General features: G+C 39.4%; 1 protein-coding gene across 1 annotated transcript in view; it reads right to left on the reverse strand.

Moving 5' to 3' along the window:
- LOC139149731 (uncharacterized) overlaps positions 1-16,848 on the reverse strand; it is a 53,239-nt gene extending 36,391 nt beyond the window's left edge. Inside the window, exons 1-2 of the mRNA XM_070721683.1 lie at positions 16,709-16,848; positions 1,992-2,300 (exon numbers count right to left, since the gene is read on the reverse strand). Of these exons, the coding sequence (XP_070577784.1) occupies positions 1,992-2,271 (280 nt within the window). The 5' untranslated portion in view covers positions 2,272-2,300; positions 16,709-16,848. The remainder of the gene's footprint in view (positions 1-1,991; positions 2,301-16,708) is intronic.
- Positions 16,849-23,042: the final 6,194 nt, after the last annotated feature.

The raw sequence follows: 23,042 nt of genomic DNA on the forward strand, positions 1-23,042 counted from the left end.
CAAACTCATTATCCATTCGCTGAAAAGATACAGCTGCAAGATTCTGCAGCGACGTAAATGAGCTTGTCGTCTTTAAACGCTGACAATGCAATCCTTGTTGTGACCAATAAAAAAAGAACGCTCGAACCCATTCGTCGTGTAGCCATTTATTCAAATCTAACTCAATAGGTTGTTTCATACACGAATATAAACTCCTTCGGGGGATTTTGCACGTTAAGTGGGCTAGTAGACCAATTGCCCGAGTTTCACATCCTAGCTCGCTCGTACAACTGATGTAATTAATGCGTTTCATACAAAGGAGGACACCCTGTACACCACTGCCTTATTGTCCTATAGAGTGCGCATTAAAATTTCAAAAAGGACGGCTTTGAACGACTCAGTACGGAGTCGACGACCAGAGAGTTTATTTCACTAGACTTACAGTTAATATACGAGACAAGGCTGCCTTTTCAACATGAAAATTAGAAGGACATCATCCGTAAAACTGGAAAATTGGATTAGTTATTTTTCAGTGTCTAGAGTACATCAACTGCAGGCTTTTGTTATTTGCATAAAACCCAAGCCGGTTCAAGGGAGTACATACAACACAGAGGATGAGCGAAGTACAGTACTACATAAAGTTAAACAAGCCGAAATCTAGACTGTTCGTTTTCCTTCTATAGTGTCACTCCCCTGTCACGCCGCCCATCAAAATGATACAACCACTGCGGGATGCAGAGTTTTTTTGTACAATAGTGAATATTAATTTCTTCTGTTGATTGCTTAAGGCAGCGTCATAAACCTCCAGCTATAGTTTCCACTTTCAAACTTAACCCTTTGAGCGCTAAAGTCAACTTTTGTCACCTTAAGAAAATATGCTCCAGTCAATTTTTTTCAGATTTTTGTCAAAATTTGATAAGAAACTGTAGCCTATGAAATGTGATGTCCACTTGGTCCAAAATTATTTTAAAAAATACAGAAAAATTCATAAAAATTGGTAAAAACGTTTCACTAAAATTTTGCTGGGAACAATTACAACACTCAAAGGGTTAAGTTCATGCAATTGTATGTATGTATGTATGTATGTATGTATGTATGTATGTATGTATGTATGTATGTATGTATGTATGTATGTATGTATGTATGTATGTATGCATGCATGCATGCATGCAAGCATGCATGCATGCATGCATGCATGCATGCATGCATGTATGTATGTATGTATGTATGCATGTATGTATGTATGTATGTATGTATGTATGTATGTATGTATGTATGTATATATGTGTAAAATTACAAACTACCTCAAGAGAGGAATAAAACTGCAGCTAGTGAAAATTGACAGAACAAAATTCTGACAAACCAGCGGGAGATAAAAATTTTTCAAAAAGCATGGAAGTTTCGGGTTCAACCCTTCGGCAGCACTAAAACACGTTTTAATAATTGCTAGAGTGCAGTGGTTATTTTAAATCAGTGGGAGGGCACGTTTTTTCGTTTTACGGAGAGTTTCGCTTTTCCCACCAATTATAAGGTCAAGGTCAAAAATATGTCAAATCATTATATCATTTTTTGTGGCGATGTCGTGAAATTGACTGAATTTATACCTTTGTCGTGTGGGGGCAACCGATACCAGGGAAGACGTCCCATTCTGTGGGATTAAAGAATGAACTCGATCAAAATTAGATATACAAACTTCAACAATGGGAAATATGAATGGAAGGCTAGTGCTTTAATATACGAAAGCGAAGGGGTGCATGGATGCTTTACGTTGATGGCTGTCAATTAAATGCCGTATTCAAATTTATAAAAGTGGGCTTCTTTTATAAAGTCTTAATTTTTTCCAAAGTCTATGGACACCATTGAGGCTTCTCGAAACTCAATCACCTGATATACATTTTTAATTTGAGCGTTATTTGAAAAAGTGACACTAACAATATGAAAACCGAATGGACAATTATCTGAACTGGAAGGGTTTCAATTGTCAGAGCACCGTACTTAAAAATCTACCTCACCTCCGACGAACAGCAACATTCCAGAAAAGGACGGGATCAAGATTTCTGCCACACTCGGCTCCGCTTCCACGACATTGTCCTCCGGTTCGCTGTCGCCGTTCCCGCCGGACTCGGCCTCAGCGGTCGGCTCTGGCGAAGGCTCGCCCTCGGGTTCGGCGGCCGCTGTTGTGCCTTCAGGTCGCGGGGTTGGCGTTGTTTCCGTTGTGAGCGGACACACCGCGGAAAGTACGGCGAAGAGCAGGAACACGGACGGCATGATTCGTCCTTCTGTGAGGGCCATTTCATGGGTTCGTTGGGAACTTCAGATACCTGTAAAATGAGAAAAGTGGCAAATTTTACCTAACCGGCTGTTTCATAAACTGATGGGTCCTGTATCAAGTAACGGGAAGTGAAAATAAGAAGAGTTCGAGTTTGAAGGGTTCTATCCAACAAGAAAACTACCACCCTGAACTGAAATATTTGCAAAGTAAGCATTTCCAAGGCTTCTTGAAAACAATGAAATGGAACATTCCATCACAGGCCCCCTCCCGGAGGACCGTGATTCCATGAAAGTATTACAGTATCTTAGTCCACGTTGCCGAGCCGGTTCATGCCTTGTACTGAATTTGACCATTGCAACGTCACAGATGTAACGCCATGTAACATCCCTACAGCTTTATGATTTTAACCAATGACTTTTTTGCTATATTATATAAAGCATTTGAATGGAGCTCTATGATTGGTCACTTTCCAGATAGGAGATAAAAAGATGACAGCCCGAATGCAAATCTGCGCCAATATTAATACATTATTGTCTCCATTACATATTCTTTTACACCACAAGCCACTTAGCAAAAATTGTCCTCAGTATCTTGAATTTGACCCCAGTTTATAACCGTTTCACAAGTTTGGAACAGATTAAGCGTGGAGCAATAACATGCAGGGTACCGACCCTGGTTCTTGTGTAAAATTGACATACGATACAGCACATGCGAACAAGGAACGGCGAAGAATTATTGTTCAGCACTACATTCTCTCAAAAGTCTAATACGGGTAATTGTTAGTCTTTCTGAGAATTAGTAAGCGGTGATACATATAAACGTATGGATTAAGTCTGAAATGTCCACAAAGTTGGTGTATTAATCGTCCACGAGAACACTCGATGGTGGTTGTGAAGGCGCCAATGTTTGATGCACAAATAAGGTGAACGCTACGTTTATATGGTGCAACTACTCATTGAAGATACAGACGTCATTTACGAGATTAATGTTCGAACCTTACAAAGGCACCCCTAATCTAATAATTATTTATTCTGTAATCGAAAGAAAGTCTAATATGGAGTGCCAGGCGTGTGATTGATGTCATAATCACGTGACCAGAGGTGCATTCGCTGGCGACAGAACTTTGTGTGCACACTCCCGGGGCTTTTCACGGCCCGCCACAAATTCAAACACGGCGTACAAACCTGAATTAAGAAACGGTGTGAAGCCATCGCGGTAATTAGAGTACCCAGTGTGTGTTTGCTCTTCTCGTTGAAAACGAGAGTGAAAGGGGATTTGCGGTTGATTCTGTGAAAATTGACATATGTTTGCGATATTAGCCTGCAGGATATTGATGTAAGGCTTTCGTTTTTCTTTCAATGACGGGACGCTTTATTACCGACAACTTTTTCTTACAGAAAAGAGAATCAGTCTGGATTTGTGCTGACGTCAGCGAGGGATAGAATGTGTGCAGTCGTCTTCGCCAGTGAATGTATCGAGGCCCCGCTGTACACGGTTTCCTTGGGACTACCTTGCTTACTGTATGCCCGTTGCACAAAGGTCAAATCCGTCACGAGAAATTGCGGTGCCCTATTCATTTGGAAGATGTCTATAAATTACATCTTGGGGTAGATTATTACCTTGAGACGCCGACAAATACCCAATCCTACACAGACTCTAATCAACAGCATTGTTTAGTTGTTGGCAGTGTGAATCGATACTCTGCTTGTACGAGCATTGTTAGCAAAAGAGGGACTTAGGCCGTGTGCACTTTGAAAATTAAACTATAGGCCTGTCTAACGCGGGATTAAAAAATAATTCTGCCGGCTCACCCTTTGAAAACGGACAGTGTATGAAAATTGTATCCAACCACTGAACACATACCAAAAGAACAATCGTAGATTTCATAACCTTATCATCGTCTGTAACATTACAACAGATGGATTTGGAACGCAAGTTATCAAGGTATTCCGTGTGTTATTCGAAATATGATTTCATTTGATTCATTTTAACGTATTGTCGCTACATTTATAGTTTCAGTCCAAAGACTCATAATACTGCAGCGGATAAATCTGAAGATTTATTTTTCAACAAAAAATTACAAATAATGCTCTCGACTTCCTCGGGTCCAACAGCAAGAACGCCTCTAAGTCAAAATTGCAGCAAAATTGTCGCCTCTCAACCTTTAGAAAATTATCATCCAGTGTTATTTATTGTCGTTGTTGCCATGCCTTGATGATGATGATGATGAAGATTATGATCATCATCATCATCATCATCAATAATGATGATGACGGTGATGATGATGATGATGATGATGATGATGATGATGATGATCATCATCATCATCATCATCGTCATCGTTGTCGTCGTCGTCGACGCCGCCGCCGCCGCTGTCATCATCGCCGTCTTTGTCGTCGTCGTCCTCCTCCTCCTCTTCTTCCTCCTCCTCTTCCTCCTCCTCCTCCTCCTCATCATCATCACAGTCGAAGTTGTCATCACCGTCGTCGTTGTCAAGGCACTATCACAGTTATATTTATTATCAACGCTGCCGTCACCAGTGCTGTATCTAATCCATCATCGTCACTCCGTCGTCGTAATCGTTGCTGTCATCGTCATCATCATCATCATCATCATCATCATCTTCATCGTCGTCATCATAATTATGATTGTCATAAAAGATGATTTCAAATCCATAGCTGTCTTTTTCCCAATCTAGTCAAATCAAGCCATTATGTACACACATCTGCTACTTTGTCTCCATACGTTTACACTGCTATTTATATTTCTATGTATATAAACGGTTTCTCCCACTGTGAGGGCCGCAGGAGAGATTTTGTTCGCTCAAAAACAGAAAGGCAGCGCATATGCTATTCTAATTGTAAAGTTATTAGAGAGAATATGAAAGACTGTCACAAAGGGAGTTTGAGATATAATTCACCCGTAGTAATAACTGATCGTATATCACTTTCCTGTCATAGCAATGTATCCAAATATTATTAGAACCGCTTTTGATGATAGTTTAATGGCGCTGACATATGAATACGGAGTGCAAACGGCGCGGAGAAATATGAAACGGGTTAATTCTTCTAGGCAACTCTCCAATGCGGTAGAATGTTTGACTTTTATCTAATGTATTGTTTCCGGAAACTTTGTACTTCTGGTAAAACTAGACTGCCGAAATATGAGCCTCTTTGTTCTATCCCTCTGTGATTTTGTCCGATTCGCTAGTCGGCTTGACAACAGTGATGAACCCCGCAAATGGCCGCATTTTGTAACCATGGCGACTGGATGAGTAACATCGTATCCATCGGCTTTCTTTTAAGTTTTTGCTCACAGGCAGAAATGGAACACAGCATAACTTTTTCGTTTGTCTCTTACTAGACTTCATCAGGATCATAACAGCATACTTACGAATTTTATTTTTTCTGCCATTATTTCTACCACATGGTGGACCTTTATTTTGTCATGATTGCAGATACGAGTGCATCAATCGCGGTGAATTGATCAAAGCGATAGCGACAGTATTTTACAAACATCGTTATCGTGATGTTCGCAGAGGTTGGTGTTTTCGAATATTTTTCTGTCTGTCTATAAAAACTCACTCTGCTTTTCAGCGTATGAGATCTCACTCGACAGCACATCAATGCAGTTTTTCGCATTCATAGAAAAAAAAGAAAAATTCGCCCGACTGCCGCCTACAGCTATAGAAAACACGGAACACCTATCAACCCTGACAGTCAATCCACTGATCATCACTGTTGTGGCCCCGGACACGACAACAATAGACGAAACATTGATGAACCATGCTACAGGCCACGGTGTTCAATAAACGTGACAATTTTCCATCTCGAAGGCTCTTTGGAAGGTCGACGTCTTAGTCGATTACGTATTGGGAGGCGATTTATTCAAAAGATTGGGTAAACCTTGAAGTAAGGGCTTTCTAATCATTACATTCATCGACCTCAAAACATTTTGAAGCGCCATATGCTCCCCGATACTTCTTCCTCTTCAATTCCTCCTCCTCCTCTTTCTTCTTCTTCTTCTGTCTGTTTCTGTCTATCTGTCTCAGCTGTCTATCTGTCCCTCTCTCTCTCTCTCTCTCTCTCTCTCTCTCTCTCTCTCTCTCTCTCTCTCTCTCAATATTAAAGCTTTCCCCATTTAGTCAAACAACCAGGCAAACCGACATTTGACTGCATCGCTCGGAAGGTATTGCGTTAACCATTGCCTTGTATTCGACGTTTTTTTACTTGCATGATATTGCGAGCACTTGCCTGATTACAAAACATCTAGGGCGTGATGGAGCGGGGATGCTCAATCGTGTTGGCTCTTCTTTCGAGTTCCGTAAAAGCTGAGAACAACATATTCCATGAGAGTACTCACTACTGTACTGCGAAGAGTAACTCATTGAAATTTTTGGCATTGTGTAGGATTTTCGTACCTAGTGTGGGGTATAAATTTTGCAAATGTATATAGTTGAGTGTGTATATTTCCCAATGTCGTTTGACCATATACGTATGACTTCCCCTACTTTGAAGATGGCACAAACTCTTATTTGGGAATTTGCATGTATTTGAGTGAAGTTGGCGTCGCTTGCATAATCAAATCCGGGATCAAAGAGTTTCTTTTTTTCACCAGTCCCTACTCTGAAACACGGTCCCACCAAAAAAATTGTGGAGGGACCGTGTCTGAAAACAACAACATCCAGAAGAACTGGAGTGTTGGTTCGTTTTTGAGCCGCAGTTTACATGTTAATGATTTGCTGCACAGATTATATATGTTCCAGTCGACAGACATGTAAGTAGAGCGTGCCCCACTTGTGTTTCCATGCGGCTGTTTTACCACAGGCAGTTAGCACGTGTTATTCAGTATAAGCGCCACGGCTCGGCACGTTTTAATATCGAAGCTTATACCCAGCTTACGCTTGAAGAAAATAGTGGACAATCAAGCTCTGTGATATCAATTCGCCGATTGTATACGCTGAGCGGCCACAACCGTGCACGGGGCACTGTTCACTGTGTCTCAATAGCTGCCCGAACGATTTCCGTTTACACAGTTATTAATAAAATGCATCTTTCAAAATTAAAATTACAGACAAGTGATTTTAAAAGACGTCGTGCGCCTGTGTTGAGATCACCCAAAGAGAATATATTTGTAGAAGTTGAGTGGATGAAAGAGTGAAATAACTCATTCGCATTTGGAATGAAATATTGCAACTCACGATTCAGTATACCAATAGTTGTGTTAGAATTGCATCTCGTATTTGCTCGAGTGACAACCCCAGCCCTCGGACAATATGTCTTCTGTCGTTCTCAGGAAGAAATTAAGAAATTAAACAATCTTTGTGTATATGTATAATTCTTAAACACACATATACACACAGACACAAAATCAGACAAACACAGACATACAGACATAGACACAGACAGAGACACTGGCACAAACAGACAGTCACATCAACACACATAATATATATATATATATATATATATATATATATATATATATATATATATATAAATAAACAGATTACTTCAAGTACAAAGTAATGAAATCTATTACTTAAGTTTCATGCATCTTGCAATCCTCAGATAGAGTGAAAGGATTTCTAGCTCGACACTCTTACATATATGATTGGGATGAACCATTCTATTTGTAGGTAGTGTTAAAATTCGATAAATAATATTTGTTTTGGTGGCGACATTTTGAAACCAATTCACTGTTTAAACAAACGCTCTGAATTGGTTTCAAAATGTCGCCACCAAAACAAATATTATTTATCGAATTTTAACACTACCTACAAATAGAATGGTTCATCCCAATCATATATGTAAGAGTGTCGAGCTAGAAATCCTTTCACTCTATCTGAGGATTGCAAGATGCATGAAACTTAAGTAATAGATTTCATTACTTTGTACTTGAAGTAATCTGTTTATTTATAACGCTCTGCTTTTTGCATTGAGCACTGTAATTTCCCTCGAGGACATCTGTATACTTCGATATATATATATATATATATATATATATATGTGTGTTGTGTGTGTGTGTGTGTGTGTGTGTGTGTGTGTGTGTGTGTGTATTTTATATGTTTAATCCTTGTTCATTTAGTAATAAATAAATAGCAGTAAATAAATACAAAATTAATGGTGGAGTGGGAGACAGAGACGAGACAGAGACAGAAAGAGACAGAGAAAGAGACAGACAGACAGACAGACAGACAGACAGACAGACAGACAGACAGACAGGTAGACAGACGGACAGAGACAGACAGATAGAGACACAGACTGACAGATAGACAGACAAACAGATTAATCCCGTCATATGAGTTCAATTCCTACAACGCGGACTACATGAGCGGATGAACTTCACACTCTCCTTGTCATGTGGTACCTTTGATAAAAAAGAGAGTTCCGTCACTTAACAAGGCGCCTGAATTACCGACTTATATAGCTATTGTGTGAAGATAGATCAACCAGCTGGGTATAGCTAAGTACCTGTATGCAAGGCTAGTGAGCTTGGCCGTTGATTCACTGGGTTTCTCCTCGTCTTTCCGTCCTTCTCTCCGAAGTGTATGCTAATGAAAATGCTCGGAGGATTCCAAAGCCTTTGTTGGTCAAAGAAAGCCAACTTATTCGTCGTCTCGAAGAAAGTAACGGTCGATCTTCGCCAAAAGGGTATCAGAAAGTACCGCAACACTTAATTAGTGGGAGTGCCCGCTTTAAAGTGAAAATCCGATGGGAACAGTCGTCAAATTCTACATGGCTATGAAAAATCATGTGATGATGCTTCATAGAACCTTTGAATTTCACGCACAGTCCATAAATATACAGAAACCCCCACAAAACGAAAGGACTTAAAAGCATTCGCCTGGGGCTAAATGATTAGTTCAAAAGGTAATGTTATGAAAATGACTTATTCTTTTCATTTTGGGGTATAATCAATTGAGTGAAGGAGTTTCTGCTTTATGAATCAGAGCGATAAAGTAGGCGATTCGTTTACAATGGCGATACACTTTATCGAAGAAAGAAAAATACAAAAATCGACACTGATGATTACATTGGAGGATTTTCAGACACTTCCTCTACGTGTGCTTGTTACAGCTTCCGATTTCAAAATCATTCCTTGTGATAATCACAAACACTCCCGAGAGACTGCGAAAAAGACAGCTCACTTCTCAGCCACGTCAAAATCGTAAGAATGCAGCACAAAGTGAGGATACTGTGTTAGCAAACACGCGAGTATCTTAAATCGACAGTTCAAGAATGTTCAATGGAATTATTAGTTGATGCCTAGTCAACGCACCCCTCCATCCCCACACAAGAACATACATACACACACATACAACACACACATACATACACACATACATACATACATACATACATACATACATACATACATACATACATACATACATACATACATACATACATACATACATACATACATACATACATACATACATACATACATACATACATACATGCATGCATGCATGCATACATACATACATACATACATACATACATACATACATACATACATACATACATACATACATACATACATACATACATACATACATACATACATACATACATACATACATATAGAATAACTGCTGATATGGGGATATTTGTCGTGTAAAATGCATTTTGCTGCAGTTGTTGGATTTTCCTAGTTCTTCTCCGTGTGACGCAATTTGTGTGATTTCGAAATTGCATTTGCTCCACATCATCATACTGTAGTCAAGCTAGAATCAACTTCACGATGAAAAGCCCGCTTGTCGAAAATGAAATTGCTCGCAATTCCATTTGTTGCTGTGCTGTTTATATAGGTGATGAAAGACGAGAGATGACGTTTATCTTATTGTGCGTCTCCTTTTTATTGCAGAATTGCAATAGCCGTCGCGGTTTCATCATCTTCAATACACGATAATATAATTAGTGTTATTATTTAAACACAATCAGGGTCGCTTTTGTCACAGCACATCATAACAAATAAACGTTTCCCGTCGAACGGATTGCTGTCTTTTCACGGACCACAAAGCCCGTTTGTTTCGGATAGTTTCAAAGATTAACTAGTATAGACGTATAGGTGCAAATTTATACTCGGAACTGTTTCATCTAAACCGTCAAACATAAACCTAATTGCAAAGCTATTTATTCTTCTAAAGGAACTGAATACGCGTAAACGAGGCGTTTCATGGCGAATTCAGCCTCGCGTAAACTTTACGATTTGACGTCGACAAGTGCGCTAGGATCGCCTGAAATTTACTTCCCTGTTATAACAAACTCTTTCCGATAGCGCCTTAGTGAGTAGAAGCGAGACTGCCTAAGTTGGTGCTAAAGCCAGGATGACTGCCATGGCGGAGATACGGTCCAACAAAATATTGCGGTGTCGTAATTTTGTTCGCGACGCAGTTCGCATTTACTTTGTGTTCGTTCGCATTGTGGGCATGCATAATATTTGTTCACGCCCGAGGTCTTGTTGAATATAACTGTTCATTTCTTTCTCTTGACACGATCCAATATTAATTGTCACAACATCAGCAATCGATTTTCCTGCTCAAGCAAACAAAAAACATGCGGACTGGCACAATATAGATAGAGCATCAACTATAAATAGGTTTACGACTTTAGTTCGGAAACGGAGTGGTGCCATGATATCTGCGTCTTGTATATGCCTATACTGGCTCGGTCAGTTTTTGATAATACTGATGGGAGAATTTACATTTTTTTGCTTGGAAAGAACTTCATAGTCTTTTAGAATGAATGTATCTTCGGTGATTCAAAATGCGACGTGTCAGCGTTGGTCTTTTCTCTGTGTCTACACCGCGATTTCATACGGCGTGGCCAGGCTTTTTTTTTTGCTGGACCAGAACAAAACAAAACCACCAAGTCCAGTATCAAGCCATTTGGTATTCAGTGTCGTTTTTTTGTCGATCAAACAATAACAAATATCTATAGATGATCGATTGGATAGAATAAAATGGCGCTCACCCCTTCGATTGTACGGACTAAAATCGTAAATTATCTCTATCTCTATCTGCTCGAGCCATATGACATTGCACACCATGTTGTCAAAGGCATATTAAGTTTTACGGTGAAAACGACTTTCGTCATCTCTGTTCCAGAACACAAATATCTTTTCTTGTTCTTATCCCTGGCGTACGTCAATGTACAAGACTTTGAGATATGACGCAGTGTCTACAGTTTATGCGATGTTATCACTAACAAATGAAATCTAGGTCAGTCGTCGGCAAACACTTGGGCACTACATTGATGTAGGATTTTGGACCGAGAAGAACAAATTTTACCAAATACTTTACCAAAAGAAGGTAAAGAATGGAAAATTACATTGAAAAAGCACATTGGTGGTGCTTTAATCATCTGCCCAGGTAGCAGATATGTATTATAGGTTGGGGGAGTAAAAGGCTTCTTTCTCGTAAATTCACTTATAGTTTCCACAATTTTGATGTTTTACCTACCCTCCCCCCCCCAAAAAAAAATTCAAGTTCGTAATTTTGTTCTTGGGTGATTGATGACCGTGCTCTCACATTTTAATGAAATATTTTACAGATTTTTTTGAATTTTATTCAGCTGTGTCTATCTCATCATTATGGTTTGTAGTGAATTGTCCTTTGAAATGGCAATTTTTTTCCAGGCTCTTAAAAAATAATAGACAAGCCCACCTCCTGTTTTTTAAGGCTGAAGAGCGACATCTATGTGACGCTGATTGATTTGATATGTTACACTGCAGTTCAAGCGGCTTCAACGCGTAAGAAAAACGTGTTTCTCTGTATGATGATTTGCAATCATGAAAATCGCTGTCAGCGTGATTTCAGTCTTCGAGACGACCAGGGTCGAAATACTTGGCTATGTCAGCCTGCCCTTGTCGCCCAGCATTGAGCAAATAACAGAAATAAGGAAACCTCCGGTGCCGCGTTGACATGGTACTTCATCAAAGCTACAATAACACGGTAGCAAAACTTGTGTAATGACTCAGTCTCCGACCGTGCCGACAATCAAAGTCCTCATTGAACAGAAAGTAATCCTCCATGCTATAAGAAAAAGTGTGCCTGTGGGATTTTACTTGAAAAACGCAATGAAAAGGATTACTCTAACGCTCATTCGTTGTATAAGAAGATCTCAGAATGTCACTATTCGCTTTAACCGGGGGGGGGGGTTTCGAGCATAAGCAAAGCGTCCGTATTCAGTCCCACGGTCTAATCACACCAGCCTTTGCTTCTTGTACTGGGTACGCCGCATTTCAACGTCATTGGAATCCGCCTTAATGACGCCTCCTACGAATCATCCCCTGAAATCAATCGTATTTTCTGCTTTCATTATTTTGAACATAAGTGCAGATTTGACGCGAGTGCTTAATAAAACAAGATAGCAATGTCGAATTTAGATCGCCTTCATTTCTTAACACTGCTTCCAACTATTCTGACCCCGCCCCCACTCGGGTGTGGCCCAGCTATATCCTAGCTCAGAATATAACAGCGGTAAAAGTAGCTGAAGTAGGGCCTGCGGTTCACTCGAAGGTGTGTCACGTTTCAGTAAGTATGTTGAACTCATACCAGCTTGAAATTGACATAAACACGAGAGTACTTCATTCAGCTTCCACTTTTTCGACTTTGTCCTTCGGGTTGAGGAAATGTTTCCCCCGGTGTTCAACTTCCAAGGATCACCCCCTGGGTAAGGGTACCGCTAACAATGAAGATTTTTGAGCTGGGTTGACCGTCTGTGTCTCATCAAGGAAGGGGACGGAATCTTTGAGAGACCCAAGGCACATTTGATGTCACTTTGTCGCAATGCATTGATCGGAAAACTCGGGGGGGGGGGAGGGGTTCTATATATTTGCCGTCTACTCTCCGAGCAGTGCTTTACCATGCAATGTTATGTTGTCAGGCAATTTAAAGCGAAATAGTTTCACGACCAGAAACGACACAGGTTCTATTTCCATGGCAACAGTCGGATGATTTTAATGTGTTGTTGCATGGGCTACTTTGTACCAGTTGTAGTGCAAGTATTTTTTATTTAACTTGATACATAGATAAATATATGCATATATGGATGATAGATTCATAAAAAATACCCACCTAACAAACCGCCTGCCTACCAACAAGCATACTTGGATAGATAGATAGATAGATAGATAGATAGATAGATAGATAGATAGATAGATAGATAGATAGATAGATAGATAGATACATAGATACATAGATACATACATACATACATACATACATACATACATACATACATACATACATACATGCATGCATGCATACATACATACATACATACATACATACATACATACATACATACATACATACATACATACATACACACACCACATAACATACATACATACATACATACATACATACATACATACATACATACATACATACATACATACACACACACACACACACACATACATACATACATACATACATACATATATACATACATACATACATACATACATACATACATACATACATACATACATACATACATACATACATACATACATACATACATACATACATACATACAAAGAATACATTCACATGTATCAGGTGCAAGCAACGAACAATGCACTTTTAAAAAGGTCCTTACTATGATAAGATATATTGTGCATGACAAATAATGTGAACTGACTAATTTTAAGTCAAGAGGGTAATTAATTAGCTGTTCATAATTTGCCCTCCCACAGAAAATTTTTCGACTTACCCTCCCACACTCAAACTTCATTTTTACCCACTCCTCACTTATTTTTGCCTGTTTCCCCTCCCCACTGTGAATTTTTGAAGCTCCCTCACCCTGTGGCGGAAAAAACTTGCCAATTTTCCTGCCCTGGAAATAATTCCCCTCAAAAAGTTTTTCGCCAAGCCCTGTCCCCAGGACAATCAACCAATATCCGCCCTGCCCTACAAAAATAACTAAAATTTGCTCCCCTACCACTAAAAACATTTCCCCTGCCCTAGCAAAATTAAAATTTCCCCTGCCCTCAAAAATTGCTCCTGGAATAGCTTTTTCGATGAATAGCTCTGTTGGCTGCACCTGATGTATACATATAAAAGTACACACACATATTCTAGGACTATGAACTATAACTGTGTATCTGCAATTTGTCCACATCTAATATACACAGACCAAAATCTTCAAAACAACTCCTGCTAGATGCTGATTTTAGCACGTGTATACCAAACTTTCCTTCCGGGTACCTATCTATTTCAAGTGCTCCAACCCTGTGCGTGTAGTCAAGCCACTTTTGGTTCAGAAGCACGTGGCACTTCTCTGAATCAACTGGCAGTGCTGGAGGTGAACCTACTCTTATGAACAACCCCCTGAAGCAACACAGCATTTAATTAACTCGTAAATTCAAGAGAGCTCAGTGCGTAACTCCTTCAGTCTACTTCACTATCGGATCACTATGAATGTAATCAATCGAGTAAAAGTTCAGTTGGATTTGATAAATAAATATATGCTATAGAAATGGAACTCAGAAAAGTTTCATTGTAAACGGAAGGGCAAAATACAACATAGATGAAAAAATCAATCGGGTGTGAGGAAATCTGTACGGCAGTAGTTTCGCGGTATGCAAAGACTCGAGGGGGAAAATGTTTTCGTGAGGGGCGAAGCATGAAACGATTATGCAAAGTCCCTGTAATGAGATATAGTCCCCCCCCCCCCCAGCTTCATTTAAATGGGCTGTAGTAATGAGACGAAATACACCGCGAGCGATAGGAATTTCTTTTTGGAATTTTCGGTTAATGATTTGCTGAATTCATATTACTTTGAGCCATGACCAGTAACGCCAATTTAGAAAATTATTATTTACCTGACGACACAATACTGACAATCAGCTCCCCCCCCCCCCCCACATCAATGTTATCCGATGTAAGCTACGTTGTACACAATATTAGCACATGGTGTTCTTTAATACCGCGAAAAACCGTGAAAGCGTCCAATCAAAGCGCCGCTTGCCTGAGAACGCATATGTCTTTTTCCGTCTTTTTGTCCTGTTAGTTTCTGCTACGCCAAAAGTGTCGAAAAGCCTGATGGTCAACTTGTAAACACCAGCGCGCGTGTAGTGTTGTCTATGTGTGTGTGTGTCTGTCTCTGTGTGTGTCTATATATATGTGTGTGCGGGACGTCCGATCGTGTTGTGGAAAACTGAGTTCTGGTACGGACTGGAATTTACATGTCAACAATAGCATTGCATAATGTACACATTTTATCATATTTGGAAGGCAAATACTTTGTTCTTCGACATACATCGGGGGAGGGGAGGGGAGGGAGGGGTTAAGGGAGGGAGAGTGAAACAACATGTTCCTCTTATGTCCTACAACACATGAAACGAATAATGTAAGAATATTGTCAAATGTCACAACTATTGTCCTTTTTCATAGAATGACATTATGAATTCATGCATAATGAATAAATTAGAGAACGGACAACCGAAGGAAATAACATAAACTAAATTCGGTTGTAACGAGGTTCACTCTTCAGGTATTCCATCAATATCACCGGGCCGTCTGCTTCTGGTAATAACATGCTTAACAAGAGATCCGCTGATCCATACAGCTGTATCCAATAGTTGTCCACCATCCTCCATGCCCGCTTGAAATGCCACGATAACTGATCTGAAGGCATAAATCGACTGCCGTTTTTTTATTTTATTTTGTACGCTTGTGTTTCTGATGCAAGCGATCCTATTAAAACGGTGGCAGTTTGAGGTAGTGACAGACGGCATTTATACCGAGGCTCATCCACATCACAGCAACTGTGGGTCGAAGCTAAAGTTCTTTATGTCTTAATACCGACGGCTAAACACTTGATTCGGGAATGGATGTCTTTTCTACATTCATGATTCGGGGAACTTGCCCCCCTCCCCTCACCCCACCCAGCCGTGAATGACGGAATGTTGAACGACGCGAAGTTAAGTATACCATCAGCCTAGGAGAACATTCTTCTCGAAAGTCCGTCCTTCGTGACCGGCACTTCTCATTTCTTTGGTTGTTCTTTCAATTTTACGCCGTCATGAATACATTTACTGTGCGTATATTGTTTGCTCACCTCTTCAAATAGAGTGCACGAAATGTCAGAATAGTTGACCAATATTATGTTTCAATTGAAATTATAAAAATCATCTTGGGCACACAGTGCATCTTCTACCTGAGCGTCTATCACAACGAGTTTAGCTTATACAACCAAAGATCATGAACGTTTTGCAGTGAGCAGAGAAATACCAGCTGAAGGCGCTGATCAAGAAAGGAAGGCACTGATCACTGTTTCCAGACAGTGTACGGCCATCCAGAACACCCTGTATTCGCTTAACAAGCCAAGGGTAAAAAATCCTTCGAAAAATCAAACACGTAGAAATTCCACCAACTACAAAAAAAAATTTGATCACTCTTTCGTTGGGAAAGTACAACACTGATATTTGGCCTACCTTTTTTAAAGCCTTGAAAAGCGAAAACTTGAGTTCTGTGGTTTTCTCCCGTGGTGTTAAAACGTCTCCGCCTACCGCAAAAGCTTTGCCGCAGCTCGCTCCGTACACTCCGTCGCTCTGTGCTGCGTTTTAACATGTTTAAGACAGATTCGTTCAGTTATCGCGAGAATGTCACGAGACAAGTGGAGCTGTGGACGTAGGCGTCGTCATGTGAACAAGAGATTCGGTATACTAAACACCGTCATTTCTCGACCACAGGGCCGCCTTTCAACTTCAATTTGTTTAATTGCATCACCCAATCAGTAAATGAGCAGTTATCGGTGACGAGGCCACCATTAACATTGACCTCAATGTGCCACGAAAGAAGCATCGATCTTTTATATGAAACAAGGACCTGTGCGGCCGTGGGCTGCTTTATTGGGAGCGAAAAAGCCGCCGCAAGATCGATATTTTTGGCTTGAACAGTTAGCTTCAACACGTGGTCTCTGGAATCACTCTGGGTAGGGTACAGGCATTCTTGATGGGCTAATTTCCGTAGCAAGAGCTCGTGTCGCCCTCGGGCCAAAAGAAGTAGAGTGCTTGTATTAAAATTTATTGAGGAAAGGGAAATCTGTCACGCTGATATCACTTGTAACAGCTTTTTATGACACCATCTTCTTAAAATTGCCAACTGTCTCACCTGGCGCGTGAATTTAATGATGGATGTCTGTAATTGCATCGGCAACACGTTGGCAGGAAAGCTTTAGTAAAAAGTTGGTTTTTTTATGCTGATATATTGCCGATTCCGCGACAAGGATTATAGTCTTATCAGTCCCCGAGTCTGTCGTCGACAATTCAGTCCGACATGATGCAAAAACAGGAAAGTGACGTGATAAAAATAATAGTGTACTCTATCAGCGGCTTATGGCATCCCCATGTATTCGTCCACTTTATACAAGTGCTGATGAAAAAACCGGTTGACATATGGAACGGCTCACTCAGTTGATGATTTTCAACATGACAACAACATAGCTGACGATTAGTAACCAAAGAAAATTATTATTAATCTCATATTTTGTTACAGGACAACGATTGGCTGCCTTTCCTTTCGTAATTTAGACAATGAATTCATACCAATTTCCCTCCGACACAGTCCTGATTGCGATACATTATTCAAAAGAAAAAAAATGAAATGAATGTATTGCACTATAGTATTATATATGGTCCTCCGGGAAAGGACCGTGTAGGTCGGACAATTTTCAGACAAATATTTTTTACCATTTTTTTAGTTTATAACTGGGCCTTGACATGACAGATATCCACAAAACCCCAGACATCCCGCAACGAGGAATGATATGTGATCATGATGTGACTGGAGGTCTCCGCAACCAATCAAAAATTTCGTTGAGATAGTCCTCAATTCCCCACGTCACTGACTATTGTGAACTATACGCTGAGTTCACTGTGTTCGAAATAAACGTGTGCGGTGCAAGGGAAAGTATTCGGAAGTCTTGCATTGTGAACCGAAGCTGAGCCTGCCCATCTTCCTGACAGACGCTAAGAAGTATATCACACACTTATGAACAGATGAAATGAACCGACAATTTTGTCAAAACATCAGCCCATTAACCATACAGGGAGGCGACGTAATACTTACTACTGAGTCGCTATCACCAAGCACTAAGGGTTGTCTTATTGTCCTCTATTTCTACAAGGTGATGTCCCTAGCTCTAAACCCATAACAAGAAAAAGCTTGTGCATGTCAAAACGTACATAGTCGATTTATTGCGCAGTCATGTGTATTCACAAGAGTTCTCATTAGGACTTCATGACAATAAATTCAACTTCTAAAGATTTTCTTCAATACTAAAGGGATTACTTGATGTTCAGATGAATCAGCTGGCAGCTATTCCAATAATTGGATGTGCGACATGCGAAAAGTGCCCGTTTTCCGAAGGAATCTTACGTACTGCTGGATCGACAGATATTCCCAGAGAGGGCGTCGCTGTCTACTTATACGCGACAGTTGAGAAGGGACGGGTTGTACGTTTAATGCGCTTGCGCGGTTGGCGCTCCAGTTGCTACAGGCACTGATGAACCAAATGAAAGAAAACTTGAACAGGTCTTATTGGAAGCCATTGACTCTGACTTTAGGATAGATTTCCAACTACACAAAGAAAGAATGAAAGATAGAATTGAAATAGTATTTAATATCAATCAATTTGTCTCGATCGATGGCTATGCCTGTTACCGTTGGGTGTGGGCAGTTCCTACAGTTTGATTTTCTCTGTCTGAGACAATCCCGGCGGTGTGGTTTAAAAAATTAATTTCATTCCCTGGTACAAGGGAGGGGGGTATATCGTCGAGATACATGCGTGTTATTAATATATCGATCACTTTCACTATTACTTTCAAAACGTTTGACTTCATTTAGGTCGCACACTTGTATTTTAAGAATGGTGCATTTTCCATAGCGTGTCCAGCTGAGCATGCTGGGTGAGGCAAAACAGCAGTGGGGGTAAAATAGCGTAAAATACTAAAAGGGACACATAAAATATAAATAAATATACTGTTATATAACAAAACAAATAAACAAACAACATATATATATATATATATATAATATATATATATATATATATATATATATATAATATATATATATACTATATATATGTGTGTGTGTGTGTGTGTGTGTATGTGTGTGTATTAATATGTAAAAACAAACAAATGAATGAATAATGAAATAAATAAATCATGAATACTGTTCAACAAAATTTATCTGAAAATTAAATGATCAAAATTCATGATTTCTCTATTTTATTCTTCAACCACGAATACAAAACTGTCATAAAAGATCACAAAATTGAGTCTTACTATACAAATATAATTTTAGGAAGGAGTTAGCTTTTATTACGTGTGCACCATAGAAAGGGATAATGGAAATGTCACGCGTGATTGACGTTTTAAATATGTTTACGATTTTAAACAAATAGGATTATATTTTCCGAGTGGAGGTCGCAGCGGAATGACATTCATTCACAAACATTTATATTTTTTTTTAATTAAGCCGTAATCAAACTAAGGCTATATATATTTTCTTTTTCTTTCGTGACATGAAAACCTCTTTTATTCTGTCAAATGACAGCTATTTTTTATTATATAGCATGTTCAAAGGCGATAAAGGCGACTCTGCGAGCTGATGTGTATTCAGTTTTCCTGTTTGTGTAACGCTCTATTTATCATCAAGCACGTGCTCATAGCAGAAAAGGTCGTACGTTTGTGACGTAAATTAATTTAAACTTTTGCTAAAACCACAGAGAAACATAGACAGTCTATGTTCCTCTGTGCTCAAACTTTCTTCAAGCAAACTTTCAACCATTCTCTTTCAAAATGAAGAATAAAAATCGGGGGCCACCGTTCAAATTTTGGTACAAGTTTTTCTCGAACTTCCTAAACAGAAAAGATTACTTTCAGCGGAGAGCGGAGACGTCAGTCGCTTTTTGTTTGTTTGTTTGTTTTTTAAGTCCTCAAAACAACAACCTAAACCAAAGATACGAAGCGCTAGCGTTTAAATTTTAGCAAAGGGGATATTATAGCAACCCAGTAAACCTCCTCTTTGCCAATTTTATCATTTAATCGAAAACTCGATAGGAACTAATTTGGGATAATTGGATCTTCATATTTTTCAAATTTCTCAAAAGTAGGTGCCCTATAGCTGAATGTTGCAACATGACAAATTACTCATAAAAACAAGTGTGTAACTTAATAAGAAAGCAGTTGAGCTTACATTTACAGGTTAAAATGATCTTACTTCACCATTCAATTATCCAAAATTAGTTCCATCCACATGTGTTCGAAGTAAAGATGCTTTAGTGAATATTGCCAGGAGCCTGTCCTATTACGGAGGTGCTGTGCATGGAGGTAATAGCCAGCACACATATCACCTGTTTTCGGCGTCACAAATTGCCATTAAACTGTTCTGAATTGTTAATCGAACGTATACCAGGCTATCAACTCGCTAATTAGTCTACGCTGACGCAGTCCACCGAGGACTTATAGATTGGGTCTCGTCCGTCCGTACGTCAGCAGCCGTTTCTCTATCACCCCTGAGCCGATAATCTTCACACCTTGTGCAAGGATTAAAGTTACAACGACATTTACAAGATTCTTATGTCGATCGTATCAGGAGAGATTTCATTTAATCTTTGGTGTGATTTTCGGAGGGTTTTAGTCCGTTTTACTTATCTTTTGGAAGTGTTTGTCTTACTCTCTGTTGTCGGATTTCTCACTCTGTATTTTTTTTGTTTTGTTAGTCTTTTGTCAATATGGACCACAGTGGATTTGACTTTTCTGTGTAATCCATGCACAATTTTGTTCATTTTATGGTGTTTTATAAATCATTTTGTGCAGAATAAATAAATAAAATGAAAAAAATTAAATAAAAAAAAGGATAAAGTACTGTGCCATATATATGCACGTCAATTTATTTTACGATACGACCCAATATGGCCACCGCGCGGCCATTTTGTTGCGAATTTTTCATGTTTTTGAACCATAACTTAACTATCCCTGAACCGATTTCATATATATCCACGTCACCTTATTTCGCGATATGATCCAATATGGCCGCTGGGCGGCCATTTTGTTGCGATTTTTTTATGTTTTTGAACCATAACTCCCTGAACAGATTTCGTTCAAACTTGGCAAACAGATATTGTATTGTAGTGTGGATGTGCATGTCAATTAATGGTGCGAGCAGGGACTGTATCATCAGCAATGACTTGTTACATGTAAAACCTCCCAATTGACTATCTTGTCGACACCATTGATGGACCAGTTGATGAGATCCAACCATGGTATACCGGTATATGCAAGTTAAAAATGGGTCTGGTTTTGACCATATCAAGTTTATCCACTGATGGTGTCACATATTATATCTTAATAGATTAGCCAATCCTCAAGTTCATGGGTAACTTGGTAGCTTGTACAGTAGATTTGCGACTCATAACTAGCAAGATCCAGAAAATCTGACGTTGATAATATACGCAGTAAGCTTATTGAAAAAAACAGCTTAGAAAATACTAGTATTGTTTATTCGGATGAACTGGTGAAAAAGGGCACACAAACAGGGGTCAACCTTGTTATGACACCATTTTCCTTTGGTTTCACAACGTTCGAGAGTGGTGCATCGTCCGCTCGCACGGGTCAATAGATAGAATATAGTCTCCACTGAACATGGTCTGATTTCTGACTGCTTCTGAGACAAGAGGACCTTGGAAAGCGGAGATGACAGCAGTGGTGATGGACGGGAGTACTTATATCCGGGCTACCGGCTCTCTTAAGCGTCTGCGAAACTTAAAGTTTCTGAAGTGAGAATGAAGATGAGCCAGTATCGTTGTAGTTTCGGAATGTCTCTGGATTTGTTTAATCTTACAAACGGAATAAATACAATGTAAATATACATCAAAAGACATCATCTTTTGATGCTTATATCATCTTTTGATGCTTTCAATTGAAGTCTGAACGCCGGTGTTAGCTATGTTCTTTGCGTTTTAAACAGCGTGCATTCTGACCACGATGTACAGAACAACATTTTGTTGGCAAAAGTTTACATAGCTATATGATTTATATTGCATTCATGCGCTCATTTTCACGCTGTAAAGTTCATCTTGTACAATATTAACTAATTACATTATTTTCTGAAAGCCCTCGAAGCCCTCAGGGGAATAATATTTTTTCCAAACATTTTTTTTTTCCTAATCAAGCCGATGTCAACTTCGAGCTAAGTATGTGGATAATTTACGAAACGATTGTTTTCTTTCATGGCACTGGATCCTCTTTTCATGTTTAAATGTCAGCTGGAACGAAAGATTGATCATCTTTAAAAGACAATGCAGGTGTAATTGCGATCAGCTAAGCGTGTATTTTCGTGTTGGTTCAGAGACAGCACTTGCCCGCATTGTTGTTGTGTTTGTAAACACAGCGTGTATGTTTTCCTACACGATGTCGTCACAAGTCGAGACATAGTCAAAAGGTATGTAGTTTAACCTTTTCCTGCCAAGTCCATATTTCACCACCAGGTCAAGATGCTTAAAATTAATGAAACACGACATATTCCATATGGTGAATTTTAACATAATACTGTACATTTGAAAGCTGTTGAAAACATAAATACTGTAAACTTGATTTTGTTTTACTAAAGATGCTATAAGCCAAGCCAAGTGGGTGAAAATACGTCATGTTTTGGCTCAATACCGCTTTTTACTGACTTGGCTGATGGGGAAGTGATACTGTCTGGCAGGAAAAGGGTTAATGATGTACATCTGTCAACAGACGTATTTCGAGTATGCAG

The sequence above is a fragment of the Ptychodera flava genome, chromosome 14 (genome assembly GCF_041260155.1).
Source record: "Ptychodera flava strain L36383 chromosome 14, AS_Pfla_20210202, whole genome shotgun sequence".
Lineage (NCBI taxonomy): Eukaryota > Metazoa > Hemichordata > Enteropneusta > Ptychoderidae > Ptychodera > Ptychodera flava.